This window comes from Schistosoma haematobium, chromosome 3 (assembly GCF_000699445.3).
Source record: "Schistosoma haematobium chromosome 3, whole genome shotgun sequence".
Lineage (NCBI taxonomy): Eukaryota > Metazoa > Platyhelminthes > Trematoda > Strigeidida > Schistosomatidae > Schistosoma > Schistosoma haematobium.
The window spans coordinates 27,249,568-27,275,147 of NC_067198.1; the positions used below are offsets into that span (position 1 = coordinate 27,249,568).

Consider the following 25,580-nt stretch of genomic DNA (forward strand, 5'->3'; position numbering starts at 1 on the left):
AATTACACTTCAAGCTGCAAATAAAACTAAAATCGCGACATTTGGGCAGAAAACTTTAACCCTAGATTTGGGGTTCAGGAGGCAATTCCCTTGGGTTTTCACGGTAGCCGACTTAGATCTGGCAATACTGGGGATGGACTTTCTAGAGAGATACGAATTTCTAGTTGACACCAAGAAACGGCGATTAACACTAAAAGAAACTTCGTATTACACAAAAGGCAAAGAAAGTCACATCAGCTCTCTTAACTTGATTCAAACTCCTCCAGTAACAACAGCGAAATTCCAAGATATACTCGCGGAATTTCCAAACTTAACTAAACCGAACCCACAGCCTTCTAAAGACAAACTAAAAGTAAGTCACACTATCAAAACCGAAGGTGAACCGGTCTTTGCAAAACCCAGGAGACTAGCACCAGATAAGTTCAAAATCGCTAGGGCCGAGTTTGATTATATGCTACAATTGGGTATTATCCGTCCCTCTGATAGTCAATGGGCATCCCCTTTGCATATGGTCCCAAAGAAGAATGAAGGTGACTGGCGACCGTGCGGGGATTACAGAGCCCTAAACCGTCAAACCGTACCAGATAGGTACCTAATACCTCATATCCAAGATTTCACCAACGGTTTACAGGGTATGAACATATTCACTAAAATTGATTTAGTCAGGGCATATCACAATATCCCGGTGGCTGATGAAGATATTCCCAAGACAGCTATTACTACACCCTTTGGCTTATTCGAGTTTGTACGCATGCCATTCGGCCTGAGAAATGCGGCACAGACATTTCAAAGATTCATAGATAACCTACTTCGAGATATGCCATTTGCGCAGGGGTATATAGACGACTTGTTAATTGCCAGCCCCGATTTGCAATCACACGAACAGCATGTACAAGCAGTGTTGAAAAGACTGGATGAACATGGAATAAACATACATCAAAGTAAGTGTGTTTTCGGTGTTCAAACTTTAGAATTTCTCGGTCACACAATAAGCCCAGAAGGGATTAAACCTATAAAAAAAGAAGTGGATACCATCAAACAATACCCCATACCTAGTTCTCTAACACAACTGAGAAGTTTTCTAGGCCTAATTAACTTTTATCTCAGATTCATACCAGGTTGTGCACAATTAATGCAACCTTTGACAGATTCACTTAAAGGAAAACCAAAAGAATTCAAACTTTCTTCTGACGCCATCGAAGCTATTAAACAGCTTAAAGATAAACTGGCTCAAGCAACTACGTTGATATATCCGAATTCTCTTTCCCCACTTGCTTTGATGGTGGATGCTTCAGATAAAGCAGTAGGCGGTACCCTTAACCAACTGGTTAAAAACGCCTGGAAACCAATTGGTTTATTCTCGAAAAGACTCGCTCCAGCCGAAACAAGGTATTCTACCTTCGGGCGAGAACTTCTTGCAATCTACCTGACCATTAAACACTTCCGACACATGTTAGAAGGTAGGGAATTTATAGTCTTTACGGATCACAAACCACTGACGAATGCATTAAAAGCGAGAGCCGATAAATACTCACCTCGAGAAGTCCGACACCTTGACTATATATCACAGTTCACAAGCGATATCCGACATGTCAAAGGTCAGGACAATCAGGCGGCAGATGCTTTATCCAGACTAGAAATGAACGTGCTACAGCAGTCTACAGTAAACTTCGAAACGTTGAGACACGAACAAGAGCAGGACCTGGAATTACAAAACCTACTTAAAACAAACAATTCAAGTCTTAATTTAAAACAATTCCCATCACCTATCGATGGTATTCTAATTTATTGTGACACGACCAAGGCAATGCCGCGACCTTTCGTTCCCAAAAATATGCGAAAGCTGATATATAATAACTTTCATTCTTTGTCTCATCCTGGAGCAAAAGCTTCAACAAAACTAATCAATGCCAGATATATATGGCCGAATTTACAGAAGGATGTACACAAGTGGGTTAGAGAGTGTTCAGCATGTCAACAATCAAAGATTAATAGTCACACAAATTCACCCATATGTGTTTTCTCGCAACCAGATGCACGTTTTGCCCATGTGCATATCGACTTGGTAGGTCCTTTACCACGTTCAAACGGTTTTAATTATCTGTTTACATGCATAGATCGATTTACCAGATTCCCTATAGCCATCCCGATAGCGGACACCACAGCGGAAACAGTAGCCAAAGTTTTCATGCAGAACTGGGTAACCATTTTTGGTACACCCATAACAATAACGACGGATAGAGGAGCGCAATTCGAATCCGAACCATTTAATAACTTGGCTAAACTTCTAGGCTCCAATAGGATACGCTGCACTGCATATCATCCTCAGGCTAATGGGATGGTAGAACGTTTTCACCATCAGCTAAAAACCGCCCTTATATCTCACTCAAACCCCAATCAGTGGACAGAATTCCTACCGTTAGTTATGTTGGGAATACGGACATCTGTCAAAACTGACGCACAGTGTTCAGCTGCGGAACTGGTTTTCGGAACAACTCTGAGGCTACCAGGTGAATTTATTAACCCTAATACTAACAGTCAAAAACTTAATTTAGAAAATTATGTAGATCAACTACGGGACCACATGTCTAAACTTAAGCCGATTAATACTCGTGAACAATCGCGCGCCGTATATATACCTAAAGACCTAAGCAATTGCACGCACGTCTGGATAAAATGTGACAAAATAAAAGCACTACTCAGTCCTCCATTTGAAGGTCCTTTCAAAGTCATCTCAAGAAAATCTAAATATTTCGTGATAGAAAAACATGGAAACATCGACACAGTAAGTATTGATAGGCTAAAGCCGGCTTATCTAGATCATGAACCACCATACGTGTTGTTAGATCGTTTAACTGACAAATCCATTACGGAATCGAAATGTAAAGATAATAAATCTTTACAAATGACTAAAACGGTTCGCTGGGCACATCCAATTAGTCAGTCAAGGATGTTGACAGTTTCGGCTGCAGGATAAAATCTAACCACGCAGCTAATCACACCCTGCATCTACTTAAAAATAATTTTTTTCCTCATTCCGCCTCACCGACAACTCCCCAGACCTTTTACCTTTGATATATACGTGTTATGTTAAATATTTTTTTTAAAATACTGGACACATAAGCTAGGTATTCCGAAACGATGGCTGAGGATTTTAATCAAACTCATACAACTAACACTGGCAAATACAACGAATTCTAAAAGCAACCCAGGTGGGCCTGGTGAACAAAAACGCAGGCCCCACACGCACTCGAACCTCTGCCCTCCTGAATGCTAGACCGCGTGCTTAGCCGTTAAGCCACATCAGACCACGGAGGAAGTGACTTCAATATTTCCTTACACCAATTAATCACTCATAATACTAATGAGTAATAGGACTTACACACTTCTGAGGTGCAAACCAATTCGTTACTTGGATGAACTGACGAAATATTGCTTCAATATATCATGCATACCTAAATCAAACCAGAAAAGGGTATTTGACACAACTGTACTTGGTCCGCATACTCTACACAATTTTTTTTTCCTTTTTAACCGTGTATTCTTTTCCGTTTTGTGGAGTACTCTGATGCACCCTTGGTTACGCACCTAGTTGTAAAACGCGGTCATCACAGGCTCAAGGTCACGCGTTTGAACGATTTTGTTAAAGAGTCCAACTTCTAGCAAGTTCACCCTTTTACATATATGCATTACAAAAGAGTATTTTTTTCATGGTTTTTCGTGCACAAGATATCTACACTATGTCTATTCCCTTCCAGAATACCAATCCGTTCTGGAGACCAAGCACTTACATGGAACCGAACAATTATCAATTACATTTATGTATTTCCATTTTGTATCTTATTATTTTATGCAGGCAGTAGAGCAGTTCTTCAGGTTTGCTTGATTTTCACCATTACATTTGAAGTAGATTCTTCTTTACGTTTTACTTGAGGGCGACTCAAGAGGCAGGTGAGTAAACACCTGATAGCCGGTCTGAGCACGGAAAAATCGTACCTCACCAACATGGTGTTGGGTAGCCCGCTCGCGGCACTTCCTCAGATATTCTTATTCCACATTTTCACACTTTCTCTTGAAAGCACGCAGCAAACCGTCGGCGATAGTTGTAGAAGAAATCACGTGCTACAAAATAAGATGACAAGCTAGTAAAGAAGAGACATCCATGGACTATTGTTGGCAGCGTCAGTCGTCACTGATCGTAAGTCAAAAAGTGAGCGAGTTGATAATTTTCCCTTGGGACGAGAAATAGAACTAAGGTGTTTTCGATAGTTAGGTTAATCGAACCGACGTTCCTACGGAAGTTGATTCTAGGGGGAAGCTAATGTAACAGCTTAGGTTGGTTGGTTAAGAGTTGACCTCAAACAACCAAGCATATGCCAAAACAGTATTGTTCAAGTATTCATCTACTTCCTTGTTTTGTATAAGCGTTATATTCCCTGTTATCTTATATTGAATGTTGAGAGCCTTTGTTTGTCTGAACAGATAATCCCACGCTCCACTGTGACTGCGCTAAGATCGAAATAAGGACCTATTCACTACTTGTCTGGTTTCTTCTATCAATAGCACGAGGGTTACCTATAGACACGAAAATTCCACCGTTTCAGTTGGAGTTCGTTTAAAGGTGTTGCATGATCGATCGGAAGTTTCTTGGTCGTGTAAACTTTGTTGGTCCTTATAGAACCCCGTTCATCTAATGAAAATACCTCTAAATTTACCTCCAAACAATCACAATTGGTAGTTCCGTTCACAGTCGCCACCCTTATCGAAGTTTCTTTACCTATGATACCCAACTGACTAATTAATTCTTCACATACAAGAGAAATGTCCGAACCACTATCTAGAAGTGCATATGTTTCCAAACATCCTTTGGGACCGTATAGTCTGACTGGAACGATCCCCAAACAAACCTTTGAGGAGTTCCAATCCTTAGCTAGGTTCACCACATGGTTATCTATACTATCAATATGCAATAATGAATTATGCCTAACCTTGCAATTCTCAACGTCGCACTTGATGCCTGAGTTGCATGTCATAGTTATATGACCTTTCCTCAAACATAAGTAACATAGACCACGTTTTCTTACCTCCTGCCTTTCTTTTACATTCATTTTTGCTAACCTTGGACAATCTGTCGCCTCATGATCACCTACGCAGATTTCACAACGTGATACCTTGACTGAGCTATTTGGGTCTCGTCTAATTGCATGAAAGCGTGATCTCCTATCAGCTTGGCCTTCAGAATTCCTTTTACCGAACCTTGAGTTACACTGTACTAATCTACCATAACGAGTTCGGGCAATTCTGGTCCTCTCTTCTACAAAGACCACAAATTCTTCAAAGCTCGGCTCCTTCCCATGCATCATGATATTATCGGCGACTTCCACCCACTTATTCTTCAATTCTATTGGTAGGCATGAAACTATTACCTCCAAATTAGCCGTAGAATTAACGTCAGACATATATCCCATTTGCTTCAACGTTATACATACATTACGCAACTTAATCGCAAAGTCAGTTAATACGTCAGACGATCCTCCGACAGGTTTATGGTTTAATAACTCAATAATTAGTTCTCGTGCAACAAGATGTTCTTTACCAAATAAATCATACAAAATTCGTTTAGCCCTATCATAGCCCAAATCACTGGGCAAAGAAACGCAAGATTCAATTGCTGTTCTGACCTTTCCCTTGCAATAATATGACAAATACGACAACAATTGGCCCTTATCTGATAGTTTACTCTCTATAAGGTTATTAAATTGACTAATGAAACGGTAATACTGACCCGGTTGCCCATCAAAGTACATCATATGGATCTTAGGTAAAACCATGTTACTAACCATTGTATGTAACGTGTCCTTCAGCTCCCCAACCCAATCGACCTTTGAGATGTCACATACCTCCCCTGAGTGATTATTACACCCAGTATCACAATCCAAATAATTTTCCACTTTAGCATTTATCCCACATTTATCTACGGGTAATCGTTCGTCGTCCTCGATGGCCTTGCATTCTAGTTCAGCGATATCAACCTCTTCTTGTAGATCTAACATCTTAAGTTGCCGTTCTAATTCAAGTCTCTTCTCTAAATTCCTTTTCCTCAGTAATGCTTTATCTAACTTTAACCTAGAAGTACTTAGCTGGCTAGAGGACATACTATTAAGACTAACATAATCACATTTATCATCATTAACATCAGACATACCACAAACATCTTTGGAAGTTTTACCATCCGTTTCGTCATTTTCCTTCAGCCTTTTGCTTCGTGTTTCCATCGTATTTGTTGTTCCAAATAATCAATTACCAAAACACATCTGAATTAATCCCAACAAACCGACCAATAAGACCAGGAGTTTGGACCCAAAATATCCAGACAAATCCAAGGTATGAACACAGAACCAATAATTGAAGAACTTTATGTTACGTCCAAGTTTTGCTCGTTCCAGTTATTGAAGTACGGACTATCGATCTACTTGCAAATTACGAACCCAAATTAACAACAGAACCAAGTTCCAATTTAGATACCAAATTTATTCGTAATTCACAAATAATCGACCAAATGTCGTTCTAACAACAATAATTATAACAATTACAAAACAAACCTTCAATTTTGTAGGTTCCCGGAGCAAAACTCCCAAATACCAAACCAAAGACAAAGAGAGCACCAAAATATCAAACCAAAGACAAACCAAAATGTCCGAAATAATGATATAAACAAACAAGTTCAAAAGTTAAGTAAAACAATTACATCCAAAAAACACAGTAAATTATTAATGTACAATAAAAGGTTTTAATCCGCCAAATGTCTTCAGTTCTCCCGTAACAGTCAGTGCCTTGAGAAGAGAAGACCAAACGATAAGCAAGGCACTTTATAGAAAGACTGGCATATTACTTGGCATTTTATCCACAAAACACATTAATATGAACCCAGAGCTTGGAAAGTTGACGTTGAATTCAGTGACTGCAATTTGAAGTGTAATGTAATTCATCTTAGACGTGTTGTAAATGTATAAAACTCAGGAAATCCCTCAAGATGACTAACCGCCACTGTAATTAGAAGATTGTTAGGCGAAGTTCCTTTTACCAAGTTCAAAGCCATATGAGTCTGAAATTCGGCAGAATGCGGGACTTTTGGTCCCAAGGCCGGGTCGTATTATGAGCGTGTGCGATTTGTCGGTCTTTAGTTTTATTGATCGCTTAATATCGAAGTCAACATCTCGGTTAACTATTCATGGACTCAGTAATAAAAAGCTGAAAAGGATTCTGCGGATTCAGTCCTATGACCTGAATTTCAATTTCCAGAAAGGGCCACACAAGTGACTTTTTTCTTTTCAATACATACTGTTCAGATATTCAAGTGGCAAGGTTTTTCATCCCCGAAATGGTATCTTTGAAAAGTTGCACGAAATTATAAAGTTCGAATTGGAAAAGTCCGGAAATGAGAAACAAGCTCGTCGTCTTGATGGTTTAGTTAATACCCTTCCGGAAATTAAAGGTATTATACTACTTAACATTAATATAACTTAGAATTTACGAGTCAACTTGTTTTTATATATCTTATTGCCAACAGAACTTGCAAATTTTACGGTGATTCTGAGATGTATGAACATTCCGAGGTTGTTCTAACTTTCGTTATATATTTTTAGACTTATTTAAATCCTGAATCATCTGTTTCATACAGCAAACTCACAGGGTAATTTTTTAAAATCTCTCTCAAACTTCATCAGTCTTAGTAATTTTGGATGTATCAGTCCTTTCTCATCAGTGAAAATGCCATATTTGTCTACAACTTCAGTTAATGTATGCTTTTACTTTGTTTTATGTAAAGTTATTACGTAGGCTTATACGTTCCCATCGGAAAACATAGCTCTTAGTAATCACTGTGCATCAAGTGTTCTATTGAAGACCATTCGCACCACCGCTTATTCGAATAACATGTTTAACGTTGACCCTACTGGTGTTCCGAGTAGCATTCACATGAATAACAATTGGATGAGGTTCAACATTCCAAAAGCTTCACGATGTCCAACAATTTCTAGGTAAGCCGATTATTTCAAGTGCTTTCCCCAAATTACGTCGATGTTATTTTTTTGAATGTATATATGAAGTAGTGGTCTAATGACTTTTGGTGTTTACTTATCACACACAGTTTTGCTAACATATCAGCCATTATGTACTGAAAGGTTTTCTATGTGCCATAGTCCTCCGTTTATCCTAATTATTAGCCCATTCATTGGCACAACTACAACGAGTGTGGTGTATACCTTTTGACAATGGTGCTGTTATTGATATTATACGTCGCAATTGCACAGGAATAGTTTAACAGAAACTGTGATTATATTGTCACATAAACTACTTTTGTATTTTAAGAATATTCACATGTAGTGACATATGATTTTGTGTCCACTTTTAGCAATTAATACTAAGTGTATGTGAATAAGTGTACTCATCAAGTTATGGAATCTTCTGTGACTAAAGTAGCAAGGGAAGGTGTTGTTAATTTCCACCTATCGCTTATTCCACCGAGCAATTTTAACGCATACGGATACATAGTTGCAGTCTTGTAGTGTAATTGACTGGTCGTTTAATATGTACTGAGAATTAAAAGCCTCCCTTATGGGATTTATGTTACTTTGAAGATTAGATTATTTAGAAATCCATTACGTTCATGGCTTTTTGTCATGTTGCTGTTGATAGCTGGCAAAGTTCGATAGTCAACGTACTGAATTCTCAAATATATTCGCCTCTGAATTATATCCAGTATACTATATCACGAGGAACTCGTTGGTACTTCTGTACAGTGGGTGCGGTCCTGTTATCATATGACAACTAGTTCTGTATTCTAAATACTTTATTCAGGCTCTTGGTATTTTGGGTTAGTGACAGTTATAGAGGTAATCACTTGAATAAGTTATATTTCTACAAAATTAGTAGCTTTTGTGCGCTTAGAGAAATCGTTTATACTTACATACTTTTTGCGCTTCCTTTTCAGTGATATAGATTGTACTCGCCCTTTGGTAGGTGTTGTCTTTCCCAATTAATTATATCTTTATTAGCCTAGAGCATTGGATGAAGAAGATGAAGGTTACTGTGAGTCATTTGTTAGGATAGATTACCGTTTACTGAATAATGAAGACATAGAAAATGCCATATTTCGTCTTTTTTCTCAATATTCTACGGCCATCGGTCAAATGCTGGTCAATGAAATATTCTACTCATCTTTTGAACCATATTTCAAGGGGATTCGGAGTGATACAACTCTTCTAGCCAACAAAACTTTGGATACTATTTTGCCACCAGTATCTCCAAGTTATGTCCAGAACTTTTCTTGGGAATCCAGAGGGATGTAAGTTTTCTGTTTTGTTACACATGTTTATAAGTTTAAGAGTCCTAAAAACGAACATTCGGACACTAAATTAAATGAGACGATGGAGAATACTTATGACTCAAATTGAAGTCTTTAAATAAGTAATTTCTAAGCTCAGCAAATAACATTAAATATTAGCAAATAAAAATGATTTATGGTGGGTTAATATAACAATCGATCTACAAAATTTCAAATTTAACAGATAAGCTTTAAAACGTCACTGGTTGTTGAATTTATCTGGCATGATAGTGACGTGTGTTTTGTCAGTTAATGGACCAGATTCTCAATTTGCAGAACATGTGCTTCGGTCCTGTCATGCTTACAAAGGTTTTAATTGTCCACTGATATCATTAGGCTTTACGCAACTGGTGTGACTCGTAACATAACATACAGTTTTGTAATTGTTGACTACGTCGCACGCATCAACGATGGGTTGACCATTTTTATTCTGCCAAAGTATAAGTAAGTTGACTTTGGTAACAACTGACATCAGCTTTATCTCGACTTCATCTTAAGAAAAGATAGGGATATTTTATCAAAGCCTAGACTACTGAACCAAGTATTCAACAATAAGAGAAAATTATTTATTTTGGAATGTAAGCACTTCAAACAGATGTTAGATGCAGAATTAAACATGCTTTCTGACCCTTTCAGTCAAAGACAAACATCACGTTCAATACATTACATTTTGGGATAATGAATTCAATAGTTTCTTTTATTTTCTCTCATTTTTAGCGGATGTTTAAACAAGGAACTACCTTATTTGAGTGAAACTGGTCCAATTTCTGCCGAAGCTGTTCTCGCTGCCAAAAAGTCGAGATTTGGTTTTTTGTCGAGCAATAGCGAAGCGGAAGAGGCCCAATCAACTGTAAAGCTTCAGAGTACCACAATAAAATCGCCACTTACATACAATGATAACTTTCTGCACGATCTTTTGGTGTTGAGGTTAGGCATTCAGTCTGATAGATTCCAGTTCTTGGGAACTTCCAGACCAAGTCAGACTGAAAATGTTAAGCACTCTTTTTCATATCCACTAACTGGTCATTTCTTGTGGATACCACATAAATGTGATCCTATTACGTTGGGCGTTTCATCCCAGTGCTTATCACATTTCGTCACTGATCATATCAAAGTTGGAACTAAATACAGACAGCTGTGTTGGTTTGCCCATCACTCTATTTCGCTCATTCCGACTTGTGAATATGATAAGTCTGTTTGGCTCGGACAGATATGGGCTTGCTTTATTCAGGGATTAAAAACTTGGTTACGTACGTACGAAAACTCGGTTCACTCAGTGTTATCGAAGCTATCGAACATTGGCGAATCTAAACTTCTTCTTATTACAGAGAGCTTACATTATCTTTCAAAACAGATTGAGTAAGTTGTACCATGTGATACATTTTTTGTGTTCTAAAGCTTCAATAAGTCTTATCACTAACAAAAGTATTTTGAGATATCGATCGATTCTCAGGTAAAGGTCTAATTTTCCGCCTTAGTAGATCCCATCTGTCAGAAATCTATGTCTCACTGGTCAACAGTTACATCCTCAAGCCAGTGATTAGTAACCCCTTTGCCTAAAGTGTACAGATCCACGAATTTGTTGACAGTTAGTTTGAGCCGCACTGGGAAATGAAAAGCTGTCGAAATCTAGAAGCTAAAAGTCTTCGTAATATCCGTTGTTCAATATCTGTCACAATATCGCAAATGCATTGATTCTTTTATATTCCTACAAAAAACCTCATCGTTTTATGCTATATTTGCATTGAACTAGGTATTAAGATTCTTATTTTCATCTCGAAGTTTCATTATTTACAATTAAAAATGTACTACCAGCCAAGTGGGAAATATGTTGCTGATAAATGCTTTTCAGAAGCATTGAAATAAATGGAAATAGAGTGTTACTCAACCATCATTCACAATAGATTCTTTTTGATGGTATGAATTGGCAGTTTGTACGCTCAACTTCTACCAGTTACGTCATTAATTCGAAAATCCAAGTTACTCGGTTTCGATAGCAGGGTGTTATTCATAGCTCTCAATAATTATGACCCACTTGTTTTCTGGTGATTAATACTACTACTACTACTACTACATATTTTCCAAAAACTCATTTGTTAGAGTAGATTTCGAATTCATTCGAGGACAACTGGTCAAGAAATATCGTGGTATCAGTATCAAATACTTGGCTTATAGAATTGACAGCTGCTTTATTTTTACTCATAGACCTTCGAGTAGATGTTATTCAGTTATGGAAAGTATCCTAAGATTGAAATATTCACCACAAAGTAAACATACTTCATTGCTCATTTTTGACTTCTATATTGATTTCCTGAGTTTTTTTGAAGACATAACGTTTTATGTCGATAACGTCGAAAGCGGTGATAGACACTCACCAATCAAACTTAGTGATAGACGCAGTAATTCACAAACTGAAGCAGAAAAATGAACTATTGGATCCAGATGTAAAGCCTTAATTAAGTGCATGGCACTACTTTTAAAGGCCTTTATTTCACTCCAAACGAGGTTTAGTGGGGTTATTCTTTGGAAGTCGCAAATTGAGATTGGACAGCTACTGCCTAATTTGCAGTAATTCTCCATCTGATATCAGTGTGATAAAAACTATACTCTTTAGACTGATAAAGGGGGTAGAAAGTTTGTACAGACAACCAACTATTGGTGTATATTTATATTTCGTTTTCCACAGGTTTGTCTCCGACTTATGCATGCTCAATTATGATCAATCAGATGTTTCCACATATCCGCTGACTAAACTTCATGGCATAGCGTTATTGGCCTACTTAATGTCAAAGACAGATGGTTGTATGTCTCATGGATGTGAACCAATTGTAAGATTGTTATTTAAAGAAGCTGCTCGACCGTTTATCAAGTAAGCACTGTATATTTAGACATATTTCATATCAACTCGCACTAATCTTGTCGTTTACAGCCTTAAGATAATATGCCTTGGTTGGTCGCGTCGTAGCTCAGTAGTTTCAAGGTTGTGGTACTCACAACATTAAACTCTTCTAAAGTTACCTACCAATTCTTAATTTACAAAATGTTAAAAATTGTTACGTAAGTAGGTTTGTAATGTGCGTACTGTCTCGATAAACATATAACCAAGACCGATTCTATTGTTCTTAGTAGAAAACTCTAACAGGATTGTGGCTGAGTTCTATTCTAAATTGTTGGTGTAACGTTTGGTGGCCCGTGGATCTGACTCCTATTTAGATCGTACGAATGTTTGTTATCGCCTATTCTCGTATATAATCGTCGACTTAAATCGCGTTAGTCAATAACGGAATTAAATAAGTCGAATAACGAGAATTGACTTGAGAATACATATATTTTGTATACGAAGCGAATGAAACAGAGTAGAGCAAAATGACACGCAGGGAAGATGGCTGGGAAGCCAACTCCATTTTAGTCAAGCGTTACTCAATATTTATAGTCAGACAAAATAAAGCTACAGACATATGATAATGGAATAAGAAGGGCACACACATATACGCTCATATAAAAACAGTCAAGACTGATAAGCGAATAATGGACAAGGTCAAAATATGACTCAGGTAGAATGAATAAAATGGGATGTCCGAAAGCTAGAATAAGGTATATGGGCTTGGTATAATAACTGACACTACAAACGCTTACGGCCACCGAATTGCAAGACCTTTAAGAAACCAACCGGAGAATCGTGTTAAACCAAAAATGATAGCTCCACATAGCAACCTGTCATAAACTAATTTCCCCCTGTCGATTGATACAGTCCTAAAAGTGACAAATGATGAGCTGTATTGAAGCTAATGTGACGAGATGCTTCAAACGTTTTAAACCACTGAAGCATCATTCAACATGAATACATTTAATCATCTACAATTAGTAAAAAACACGTCACTACTTCAGCACTACTTACATTCGATTTGACTGTTTCGGACTTACTGTATCTGGCTTGATAAAATGATCGGTTAATGTTGACTGTATACAGATTATATGGTGCTGCCCATAGCTCATGGTACGAATTTACTCAGGTTTGATGAGTCCGGTCGTCTACTTCTTCTCACTATAGTTTTTTCACTTTCTAATTTTATTGTGTATTAAACGAAACCAACACACATTTTTTCTCTTCATTCGAGTTGACTGATCTAACTTTTAATACCTTACGGTTACTTTTTAGATTTCTTGAAGTGTTTGCTTTAGACGGAATTTACGATGATATTGGTAATGAGTTTAGTTTGATTGTTTCAAGTGAACATTTATTTAAACAAGGTCAGTATAAATTGTTTTGTTTTTCTTTTCTCATATAACCATGACTTTAAACTTTTAAGTTGAATGAATATCACCATGTCATCATGATAGGATTTTATAAATTTTTCTATATACATAAGTTATCTGTTCAGAACAGATTGACACTAGGAGCTGTCTTCTGTTCACATACTATTTATAATGCTTTATTTTGATCACAATAATCTGTGTACAGTTCAATAAACGCAACACTACTAGTATAAGACATTTAAATCAATAGTTTTTTTATCATTTCATGATTAATTTTATAACTGAATATTAGCGAATTGATATTACTTTTTAATTCAATAATGAGTTTTGATTTACGTTGCAATTTGTATTATGTTATGAATTTTAATAAATTTCTATGTATCACAGACAATTATTCAACCAATGATAATTTATTCGTGACGATTATGGTGATGTTGAAAATAACAAATGTAATAGCAATCTTAATGGCAATTTATAGGTTTATAGTCGAATTAGGTAACAGATATTTAGCAGCTAATTAAAAAAATAATTTGTACGATTATGATTGTTTTATGTGTAACAAACTATATTATTAAATTAATAAGATTAGTGGTGTATGGTAATTGATTTTGAACTTGTGATTATGAATAAAGTAAAGAAAAAATTGAGTCACTTGCAAAAAAATTACGATCCACAATAGGACGAAACGGCCGTCCAGTGCTTCCAGGTTTTCAATTGTGGTGGTCTAACATCAATCGGTTCATGATCTCAATCAAAAACTTAATAATCTCCACAACCCCTATATTAGTAAAACCGTAAATTTGACAGCCTTATCCTACACCAACTATGTTAGACACTAGTAACCACACTGAAGTTTTAGACACTTTAATAAGTAACTAGGAGTGTCTATAACGCTTTAAAACAAAAAACACAAAATATAGTTTGAGGTCTTAGGAAAAGTTTGGATCGTAATTTTTTTGCAAGTGACTCAATTTTTTCACTACTTTATTCATAATCACAAGTTCAAAATCAATTACGGTTTTAATTAGTTGTTATCATAATATACTGATCAATGTTAAAATAACATCCACTTAGTCATTTAGTCGGAAAAATGAAAATTTTGCAGATGTGATAAAAATGATTTTGGTGGTTTTGTAGCAGTATTCCGATACAAGACAATCGGTTTTAAGTGTTCTTTAAGCCCTAGCGCCTCAGGCTGGGCTATTTCGTTTGCTACCCTACATGTGTTGTATGGAGTATAAGCTATATTGCTATGTAGAGTTGAAGGTCTCATATGAGACTGTCGTGTAAGCTGAATAGGTCAACTTTGACCTGTTCGTGCTGTGCATAATTGATTTACGCAACCATTGATCCGAATAATTATACATGTGATGTGAATGTATATATGAATGGTGCGAATGGTCCACCAGGGTGCTTGGTACCTGTGTGGTTGCGCCATAGGATTGAGCTGTACTGTTTAGATTGTAGCGTTAAAGCCTGGTGTCTGGTTCTCCTGTGAAGCGGGATTGAGCTGTATTACTCCGACTAAGCCTGGGCGGTGTCTGACTTTCCTGTTAAACGGGATGGAGCTGTACCGTTTGGGTTGTAACGTGAAAGTCTGGATGGTGTTCGGTTCTCCTGAAAACCAATGCAAAATTACTCTGGCCCATAAAGGTATATTATATAAATGTGAATTATATAACTCAACTCAGCTATCTCAATAGAAACATATTTAAAGACCCCGTTACTGACTTTTGTCCCTTGATTATAGCTCTGTAATTAACTTTCCATTGTTCACTTGGGGTTTACATTAAATGCGAATTAGTAAACGGATACTAATACATTGGCTGGATTGCCAAGTTATGTGGCAGAACTAAACACTGTTAGTTAGATTATTTTCTAGGTGGACCATTTCCTAATATCGGGCAGGTATTAAGCCTGCTGTTTAGGTCTTAATTTCATTAAGAGTTGAGTGACCTACGAAACCCATTTATTCTAGTTATTTTGATTGACTGTTAATCATGTTTATTCTTGTATTCAACATTTTATTTATTTAATAGTTGAGTTCATGAGTCAATTGAAGCTAGACCACTATGGAAAACTTGGAAGCACTGTACTGCCGTTTCTTCCTAGTATGGGACTCCTCAGCAGTGCGCATACACAATCCCGCGCACGGGACTCTTAATTGATTCATGAACTCAACTATCAAATTACTACAATCTCCACAAAACTCCCTTCTGATTTTATTTATAAACGTGTTATTTTACTGAGAAGAAAATGTATCGTTCTGGTTAGTGGTTTGTGTTACTGATCTGACTTTGTGAGCAGCCATCACTTGGCCATGTCGTTTCATTGCGTTCATTTAATAGTTCTCAAACCGTTCATCGTTCACCAAATCACAATTCTTAATGACTACATAGGTACAAAGTAATTTGTGCCATTAATCCTACGTGTTTATGTATCACACAGCTATTTTCTTCATTACCTAATTGAATGAACTCTGTTAAATTTGCTGTAAGCATTTTATTTACTTACTTCCTTGATTTTTTCTTAAATTGCAATTTTTAGATAGTTCATTTTGGACTGAAAGCTTTCATTTTTCAACGTACGATCAAATACTGAACATTGATATTGGGACCGAGAAGCTTATACGAGTTGCATTGAGTCAGCTTTTACCATCCGGATTTAAAGAGGAAATCTTGTGTTGTGCTAAGTCTGTGCTGTTATTGAGGTCAATCTGTCCAAAGGTTAGATAGTTTTGTTTTAATAGTCAGGGATTTTTCCATGAATTTTTATCATTTGAAATATATGCAAAAGTAATGAGTTCATTTTTCTTTGTACATCTCTCGAAAATCTATAATTTTAGCATTTTCTATTTCAAACTCGCTCAAAATTCCCAACACTTTGTTTTCTGGAGACTATTGAAGAAATGTCGGATTATAATGATGCATTCAAAAAATACCAAAAATTATTACAAGATACAGCCTATGAACATACAGCTACAAGGTTAGTAAGAGTAACAGTAAAAAAATATTGCAATGTTTCATAACCTTTCCCATGTTTATCAAGACATTTTAACTGTATTGAAGTATGTTTAATTTTCCTTCATCTATAAAAATTATTGTAATTATAGACTGTGCATATTCTAATTATCCTGGAATGCTTTCACTAATTTCATTACTCGATTCCAGTTAGTAAGTATTGAGCTATCCGTATTTAATACTAGTCAGAAATGTTCTCATTTGAATATTAGTTATTTGATTTAATGCATTACTTAACGGTTGTAGAAACTATTTTATCATCCGGAATTCATACGACGGACTACAGTGCAAAGTCGTGCATAGAGGACAGCTGACAGATGCATTCCAAGTAAGGACCTGAGTCAGACAAGCTTAATTACTCTTCCCCTTCCTCTTCTGGTGGTCTACTGGATTATGAAGACCTCGACGTCTGAGGGAAAGCACGGAACACGATGAACAGCTCGGAATCAATTAGAAGATTTGAACTGCGCAGATGACCTGGCCTTTGTATCCCATACACACGAACAAACGCAGATGATGAGAACCAATGTCGCAGCAGCCTCTGCACCAGTAGGCCTCAACATACACAAAGGAAAAAGCAATATCCTCAAATACGACACGGAGAACACCAACCACATCACACTTGATGGAGAAACTCTGGGAGAGGTTGAAACATTCACGTATCTGGGTGGCACCATCGATGAACATGAAAAATGTGATGTAGACGTAGAGGTGAGGATTGGCAAAGCAATGTCCGCATTCCTGCAATTAAAGAACATGTGGGACTCAAAACAACTGTCAACCAATATCAGAGTTAGAATTTCCAATACGAACGTCAAAACAGTTCTGCTGTGCGAAGCTGAAACCTGGAGAACTACCACAACCATCATCACGAAGTTACAAGTATTTATAAACAATCGTCTACGTGTGATACTGAATGTCCGTTGGCCGGATACCATCAGGAACAGCGTACTGTGGGAGAGAACAAAGCAGCTTCCGACTGAAGAGGGAATTGGAGAAAGACGCTAGTAGTCGGTAAGACACACATTGAGGAAATCATCAAAGTGCATCACGAGGGAGGTGCTAACTCGTAATTGTGAAGGGGAAAGAAAAAATGTAAGGCCGAAGATCACACTACATCGGGAATGGGAGGCGGACATGAAAAGGATGGATAGCAATTGGAAATAACTGGAAAGGATTTCCCAGGATAGGGTTGGATGTAGAATGCATGTGGGTTGCCTATGCTCCTCCACGAGGGGTGACATGCGTAAGTAAGAAACCATTTCTTTTGAAAAATTTCATTGCCTATGATTTGTAAGTTTTTACCTCTCTTGAGTCTGATTTGTTGATTCGAAATTGGAATATTTTGTTTCTCTGCACCATCAAGCTACAATTTCTTAGCTTTGATATAATCAGCTTCTCCATAACTGATTTCATATCAGCCTAATTTTTCTATAAATTGATTTGTTTTCGCGTCAGTATGCCTGAACAGATGTGTTTTTATTATAATTTTCGTAGTAATTTATCTATTGCTTCTTGTTGTCTAATTTTCACCTTCTTCTTTAAGAAAGCAAAAGATTACCCAAATGATTATTGAACGACAAAATTTCTTGAAATATGTGAGTCAAGTTCAATCATCAAGAGTCGCGGCCATTGAAGGTAAGCTGTGTATATATATTCTTGTCAGTGTTTATTTACATTGAAAACTAGACACAAGTAAGAAATTACCTTTCCGTTCGTACACTAAGTTGTTTGCAGAGTGGCTAGGCTTTGAAAGGAATCTGTTGTGTGGCTTGGATTTGCGGCTTGCTTGTTAGAATCAGAGTCCTTTTTTGTGGTGATTAGGCATATGGTTTCTGTTGAGTACGCTAGTCATGGATTAAATAAATGAATTGGTGATACAGAAATGAAAGTGAGTTCCAGACCATTCTTGTTTATTGTATCATGATACTACACTGAAATTACCTATTATTTATAACAGACCATTCTTTTAAATCAATTGAACCAACCATGTTAATATACACTACGCTTGACGTACTTTTCTGTCGCTAAAAGTACACTCAATTGTAATTTCTCTGGAATTTCATCAGTCTTTCTTTATCTAAGTAACAGTTTTGTTTAATAAAGTTTTGTAAAAGAGAGCATTATTTACGATATGAAATGATTAATTTACTGTGCCAAAAAACATACCACTACACTTCAAGATAATTTACACAATGTTCCCATTGAAATACTACGAATGTTAAAAACGCACCGATGAATTTATCGTTTCAGTTTTTATGTGCATTATGCTTCCGAAAAGCGAATAATGAGTCATTGGACCCAATTCAAGCTCAAGATCGTTTGAAGAGGTTTAAATTGTACACAATAAAATTAGCTATGAAACGTATAAAGTATAGATTAGTAGTAGCAGTTGTCTTTCGACAAATGGCCTCCTTTTTTCCGTATTTATTTGATGAATGATAGTTACAATAATGTTCATGCAAATGGTTGCCTTCATAAAGTTCAATAAAGCAAGAACGACAATACTTGTAAATGTATACAGCTGAATAAAATGCAACGAAATGTAATCAATTCACTGTATTCTGTAAATATTATCGTCCTTGCTTTATCACAGCAATAATCTTCATTTATCATTCTATCCATGGAGTTTATGACATCAGTAACGTTTGAAAAAAGTATGCGTCCGAATATTAACATGTCTGTACTGTATTAAAGTATTGAATACAGCATTATTATTACTACTACGAACTTTTGTGTTAGATTCTTATCTAGACGTTTACTGTTTAGTTCGTTACTTTTCTGCTCATTAAAAAATATATGTAGCTAAACGACGTGAACGATTAGAGGCATATTTAACTAAACAGCAAACTGAATTCGCTGATTTAAAGTTCGCGGCTGAAAATGCGGCTAAACAACGTCAAGAAGCAATAGAAGCTGAAAAGAAAGCTGATCAAATGCTGTTGGAATCAATTTCTATGTCTAATAAGTATCGAGAAGAAGTGATAGCTGAAACCAAGTACGTTTACTCCACATTAATTGATCTATAGTTGAATGGAATTATGTGAAATATATATAAAGAGTAGTGGTGCGTTGATCGTTACACTACTTAACTTTCAACCTCTAGGTTACAAGTTTAAATCTCATTCCACCTTTATTGATTCTGCCAAGCGAGTAGTATCACTAGCCCTTTATAAAAACAGTGTGTCTTAAAGCCAAATTGTAAAACCTGTACTTGATAAATGAACAGAAATAATGAAATATATGTAACTGTAGTAATCAGAAATTCAATATCTTTATGATTCTTAATTCAACTTAAGGTGGTTTGGATTAACCCGTTGTTGATATTTTTGACCGAAAGTTGGTTGAGAAACGGGCATCCGTGCGAATTACCTCGATAAAGTCATTATGACACAAGTTGATATAGACTAGATTGAACGTGGATTGCAATGAAATCCAGGACGCGTGTTTCGTGATAACACAAACCATTTCAGATCGAATTAAATCTCATACCCATCGCACAAGTAAGTAGACATCTGGACTCAGTAGTTAAGTAGGTGACGCGATGGCTCTTGAAGCAAACAATAGTTGATTGAAGTCCCCGAGTGAACATCAACTCTGGGATGCAGGTGCATCCAGCTGAAGAGTCTAAAACAGGGCGAAACGCGCATCGTAGATCCCGCTGCTAGCCCCATTTCATCTAGTCCATATCAATTTATAAATTTTAGTCCTATCATTTTTACAGTTCTAGAGATTCCATGCTAATATTTGCTAACGATTCTTTAGTGCTGCAAAATTTTAGATAGTTTCTGAGTGGATGTAACTTAAATTACTCTGTCAATCAAAAGTACTCAGAATTTTAGGCATTTTAAAATCCTGGGAAAATTTGAATCCCCTTAAATAACAGAAAAGACGCTCCTCTACTCAACTTCTATACTACACTTACTTATCGCGAATATTTAAATGTCTAGTTACCAAAGTTACAATTGATTTAATTGGAATTTGAGTGTATTAATGTTGTATTCGGTATCTGAATTCTTGGAAACTGAACACTTTTTTGGAAATGATTCTGGCTAACGTCGAAATTAAATCGGAAGTGTAGTAAAATGGTGGTGATGCATAGATTTCGTGTGTGCGCGAAACGAGAACACTTCTCATCGTTCAATTGTGCAATTCGTTTCACATACTTATTTCTATCTAGAGCTCTGTACACAATTCGGTGAACACAATCTATGCTAGAACTAATCCGAGTGTTGGTCATGTTATTCTTAAACACCATCCGTATCTGAAGTGCAAAAATATTTTATTTATCTTGTGTTTGAAATAAATGTACTAGGTGATGTACACCATTTATGTGTAAAATATATTCATTTAGTTTTCCAGCGAAGGTCAAAGCTATATAGGTATCTACTCAATCTTAAGATTTCTACAAATCTGAATATGTAGGCTCTTATAAATGCAATGTAACGTAGCTTGTCGTTTAGGTGTGTGTGCTAGTGAGAGTAAATGTGGTTGGTCACTGAGTGTAAAAAGCACAGGCATTCAACTTACTGACTACTAAATTTGTGATTTCCTTTCCTCTTATTGATTTCTACTTTGGACCCATTGAAAGTGACTGCTTGCAATTGTGTGGAATAAAGTGTTGTCTGGCGTTAATCTGATTCTTGATTCTTAATTGTGAATCGTTTATCTGATATAACGTGATCCAGTCTCAACTGTGTACTGCTCGAGTATCCAATCCAGCGGTATTGCAAACTCAATCAACCAGACCAGTCTCATTATCATATTACTTATTGTATTATGGTAATATACTACAGAGAGAAGAAAACATTTTAAATTATCTCTTATATCAATATGTAACCGTACAAATTAATTTTTGTATTCATTCCAAAGTTAATTAACATTTATGTGCTTTATAAATTTCTCAGCTAGTTGATAATTCCTTTAATAGACAAGCAATTCTAGGTAGGTAGTCTGTTGTTAATCTTGTTTTATTCAGACACTTGGTAATTTATATGTTTATCATGTGTAGTTTAAAACAGATAGGCGGTAATATAATTAACAGTTTAACATATTGAAATCTTAGATACTATTTATCACAATGATGTTTAAACAATTAAACTTACACAATTTATATATATATATATCGTTCTTACTTATTGATTTCTATCACAGAGCTGAATTAGAAGCATTTTACACGAATTTAATACAACAAGCTGATGAACGTAGATTCAGTTTTGAAAAACATATTAAAAATGATCATATTCTTATTGAGGCATTGGAACCAAGTGCTATTAAAGCATTAGAATTTAAAGCAAATCGTTTTGCTCCCATGGGTAAGGATAAATGGAATGAAAATTCAATTAATGAAAAATCTTCAGTTGAAATTACTCCAAGTATGTTTAATCAGCCCTCTGAAATGTGTATCCTTTCATCTGAAATGATTCAACAAGAAAATAATGATCATCAACCACAATTACAATTTCATACTGTACAAAATGAAAGAGAAAATAACTTAGTTAAACCCGATAATTTATTGAGTGATGATCCTTTAACAATTCTACGTATTAAATTTCGTCAGCGTAATAAAGATGGATGCATATTCAAAGATCAAATGTCAGAGATAATTTATGGAGCTCATGAAAAATGTTCAGATGAAGTAAGATTTTTTGATGTTTTTATTATCCAATATTGATTGTGATAATTCCTAATTCACTTTGTGTTGTATTTTGATGTTTTATGTGTTTATATTAAATCAGTTTTATGTTTTACTGATTATGCACGAAAAATGTTTTCTGCTGTCGTGTTATAATTCGTGTAACAATTTTGTAGAATTATAGTTAACGGTAAATTGTATGACGTATGTCTTTTTTTTCCTGGAATTCATTCGGTGTTTGTTTCAGTGTTCCTTTGGTTATAAATGATTTCACTTTCTCACAAATATGATAATAAATAATTGTGAAGATAATGTTCTATTCCCTCCGCCTCGTTATCCTTGCAAATGATATTGGGAATCACTTTACTACAATTAAAATTACTCTACATTGCTTCAGCTTTCTGTTTCGCTTCATTCTCATTCTCGACATACCTTTATTCGTGTTCAACAGCTCGTTTCTTATTGAAAGTTCTATCTCAATAATCGATTTTATGAGTGACATTTAAACTTTCCCCCTTTGGCTTTAGTATTACTCTAAGCGCCACAGTAAAGGCAGCAATAATCTACTGGATCTACATTAACGGACATTATTTTCACCGTTTTGTTAGAAGAAACCTGTGTAGGAAATGTTATCTTTTCGTAATCTCCCCGTACTCGTCAATAAATTACATCTCGAAAGCAACCAAATATTAGTCCTACCACTAGTCAAATAATCTCTTCAATAAGATTCATTCGATAGTTATTCTGGTTCTGGTTAGTGTCGAAGGGCAGAAGAGAGTCGCTTTAGTGCCTAATGGGGTTTCGGCGACTTAAGTTCAGATTACGTTGACTTCCTTCCATACCTTTGAGCTTCTGTCCAGCACTACTTTCCGACGCGATCATTACCAATATGCTACCTGGTGTCCTTCTCTTACAACTTGTGCCTGAACTTAGATTTCTCACATTACGACCCACTGTCTATGGAGTGAACGTGTGAAAAATTGCCTCTCCTTTTAGAGTACGTATCTGAATAGTGATCATACTATGGCATCCGCTAACCTTATCTAACGTTTTAGCGGGCGACGGACTTTCCGTCCATTGTTAGTTCATTCATTAGGTTTGATGTGAATAGAGAAATGAAGAAGCCGTGAAGCTATTTTTACGGACATTATTTTAAAGTTTGTAAAATACTAACATTTGATTCTTATCGTTAGGTTATTCTGTAAATCATGAGCTGTCGTTTGATGTATGATTCACTGTCATACCCTTTTGTATTCCGAAGCTATTGTTATTGAAACCTAAATTTTGTACTCCATTTTTTCTACTCTAATGCCCAGTTTGGACGTAATCGTACTTTTCTAATTGTTTATGCGTTGTGGTTATGTTAGTCATCTTGTTGTAACGTGAAATGCTGCAGATTGCAGGTTAGCGAATTATCGGTCGATTCAAAGACGCGTAAGACACGCAAAAACGGCCTAGAGTCCTGACTGGTCCCGCCCCCCCTGTCTAGCTTAGCCAGCTGAGTCCAGAACGCAAGTCTCAGCCTCTGACATACGAATCACTGTATTTCTGACATACTCTGTTTATATACCAATCAAACAGACCACATCGTACCATAAAATAGAAAACAACATTTGTACAATATTTGACAAGTAAATAAATATTGACCAATAGGAAATGTCCATTTAAAGTCCAAGGACACCATTAGACTTAACAGGATAATTATTGGGATATTTTTCTGAGTATCCCAACACGTCTATTTATTCATGTATCTTTTGTACACTAAGTTGAATCACTAATAAGTTGAGTAGTGTTTCAGTTAGTTCGTCTTCTCTCTCTCTCGCTTGTTAACCAATTAGGCGACAGGTTATCTTTTGTCTCTCTGCTCAAGGCCGATAGTCTCGATTTGGACTCACTCATTTCTAACCTCAAAATTTTACCGGTTAGTCCATCGTGTCAGGGCCCTAACCTAGATCGGGACAAGTTCTCTCTTGTTTATTGTTGACAGACATCTCAAGAGAGCAACAATGTTACTTCTAATGGTATTAATTGGGTCCTCCACTGGTTGACAAGTTAGATTTTTAGAACTTTGGTACAATGTCATAGTTACAGTAATATTGTTTTTTTTGTTTCAAACCAAAGTCTAATCAGATGAAAGGTAGAATTAGTTATCAGTCGGTCGGTGTATGATATAACGTAGCAAATTTATGGGATATTGAGAACAGATTTGCGTTGATAATACCCAAGTTGACGGCAATATGATTAGTACTCACAGAGCCCTATATTTTATTGAGTTGCCGAATATCAAACATTTATGTTGTATATACGAAGGATTAATATATAAAAAAATACCAGTCGTTATTTACATTATAAGACGATCTAAAATTGTCATGGGTGATTTATGCTGATTTGTCCAACAATAAAATAAATAGTAAAATAAAGTTTTTGTTTCAGTTCTCTTTTGCCGTTATACATATATGTATCTATTTGTGCTTTCATTATTTGTAAATAGTCGTAAAAATTGTTAAACCCATCTCTTATTTTCTTGTCCTTTTTCTTCAATATTTTATTACTTCATTCTTATACACCTACTACCTATTTTTTCTTCTACAATCCGGTTTTGTTAGAAATCGATTCAGCCTAAATTTACCAAATCTGCCGATGTAAATAATTTGAATACTTTAACATCTATGAAATCCTTTCGGGAACGTAATACTTTTGGTCATTCTTCTGATTCAACTATTCAGCATATACTCTATGGTAAAGGTCTTGGTCCATCATCTAGGCCGTCAGGTTAGTTTACTTACATTGTTTGAATAGTTTTACACGAGCATATATTTCCAGGTATATTTATACATATATCATTTATTGTGGCAAATATTTTACATTTCTCTACATGAATAATTTCCTCTGAAATTTACCGTCGATAAAGGTAAATGTTTGCCTGCACTCCAGACCAATGAATTCTTCGTATTTGGCGACATAACGTTGATGAGAAAATTATTAACTGACTGAATGTAAACAATTTGTGCTTTGTTTAAAGCTTTTCTGAAACTCTAAATGAAAGTAACTCAATCATTTTATTTCGATTATCCTCTTGATGATATCAGATTTCATTTTTAGCTGATTAGTATAGTTATAAATAAACTATTTTTTACTACGCATTTTAAAAGAATGAATTTTTATTTCGATTGATTCTATATATATATATATATATATATATATATATATATATATATATATATATATATATATATATATATAATCTATTAATTGCTTGTTATTCTTTCCTATCATTTCCCTT

At 35.8% G+C, this 25,580-nt stretch overlaps 1 protein-coding gene across 1 annotated transcript in view; it reads left to right on the plus strand.

Annotated features, from left to right (window-relative positions):
* The first annotated feature begins 6,919 nt into the window (after positions 1-6,919).
* MS3_00005405 (uncharacterized protein) overlaps positions 6,920-25,580 on the plus strand; it is a 28,847-nt gene continuing 10,186 nt past the window's right edge. Inside the window, exons 1-17 of the mRNA XM_051213476.1 lie at positions 6,920-7,316; positions 7,350-7,495; positions 7,528-7,616; positions 7,647-7,693; positions 7,728-7,800; positions 7,840-8,039; positions 8,993-9,017; positions 9,057-9,346; positions 10,103-10,744; positions 12,072-12,254; positions 13,545-13,636; positions 16,190-16,368; positions 16,488-16,627; positions 18,209-18,300; positions 19,468-19,660; positions 21,817-22,300; positions 24,904-25,069. Of these exons, the coding sequence (XP_051069461.1) occupies positions 7,156-7,316; positions 7,350-7,495; positions 7,528-7,616; positions 7,647-7,693; positions 7,728-7,800; positions 7,840-8,039; positions 8,993-9,017; positions 9,057-9,346; positions 10,103-10,744; positions 12,072-12,254; positions 13,545-13,636; positions 16,190-16,368; positions 16,488-16,627; positions 18,209-18,300; positions 19,468-19,660; positions 21,817-22,300; positions 24,904-25,069 (3,202 nt within the window). The 5' untranslated portion in view covers positions 6,920-7,155. The remainder of the gene's footprint in view (positions 7,317-7,349; positions 7,496-7,527; positions 7,617-7,646; positions 7,694-7,727; positions 7,801-7,839; positions 8,040-8,992; positions 9,018-9,056; positions 9,347-10,102; positions 10,745-12,071; positions 12,255-13,544; positions 13,637-16,189; positions 16,369-16,487; positions 16,628-18,208; positions 18,301-19,467; positions 19,661-21,816; positions 22,301-24,903; positions 25,070-25,580) is intronic.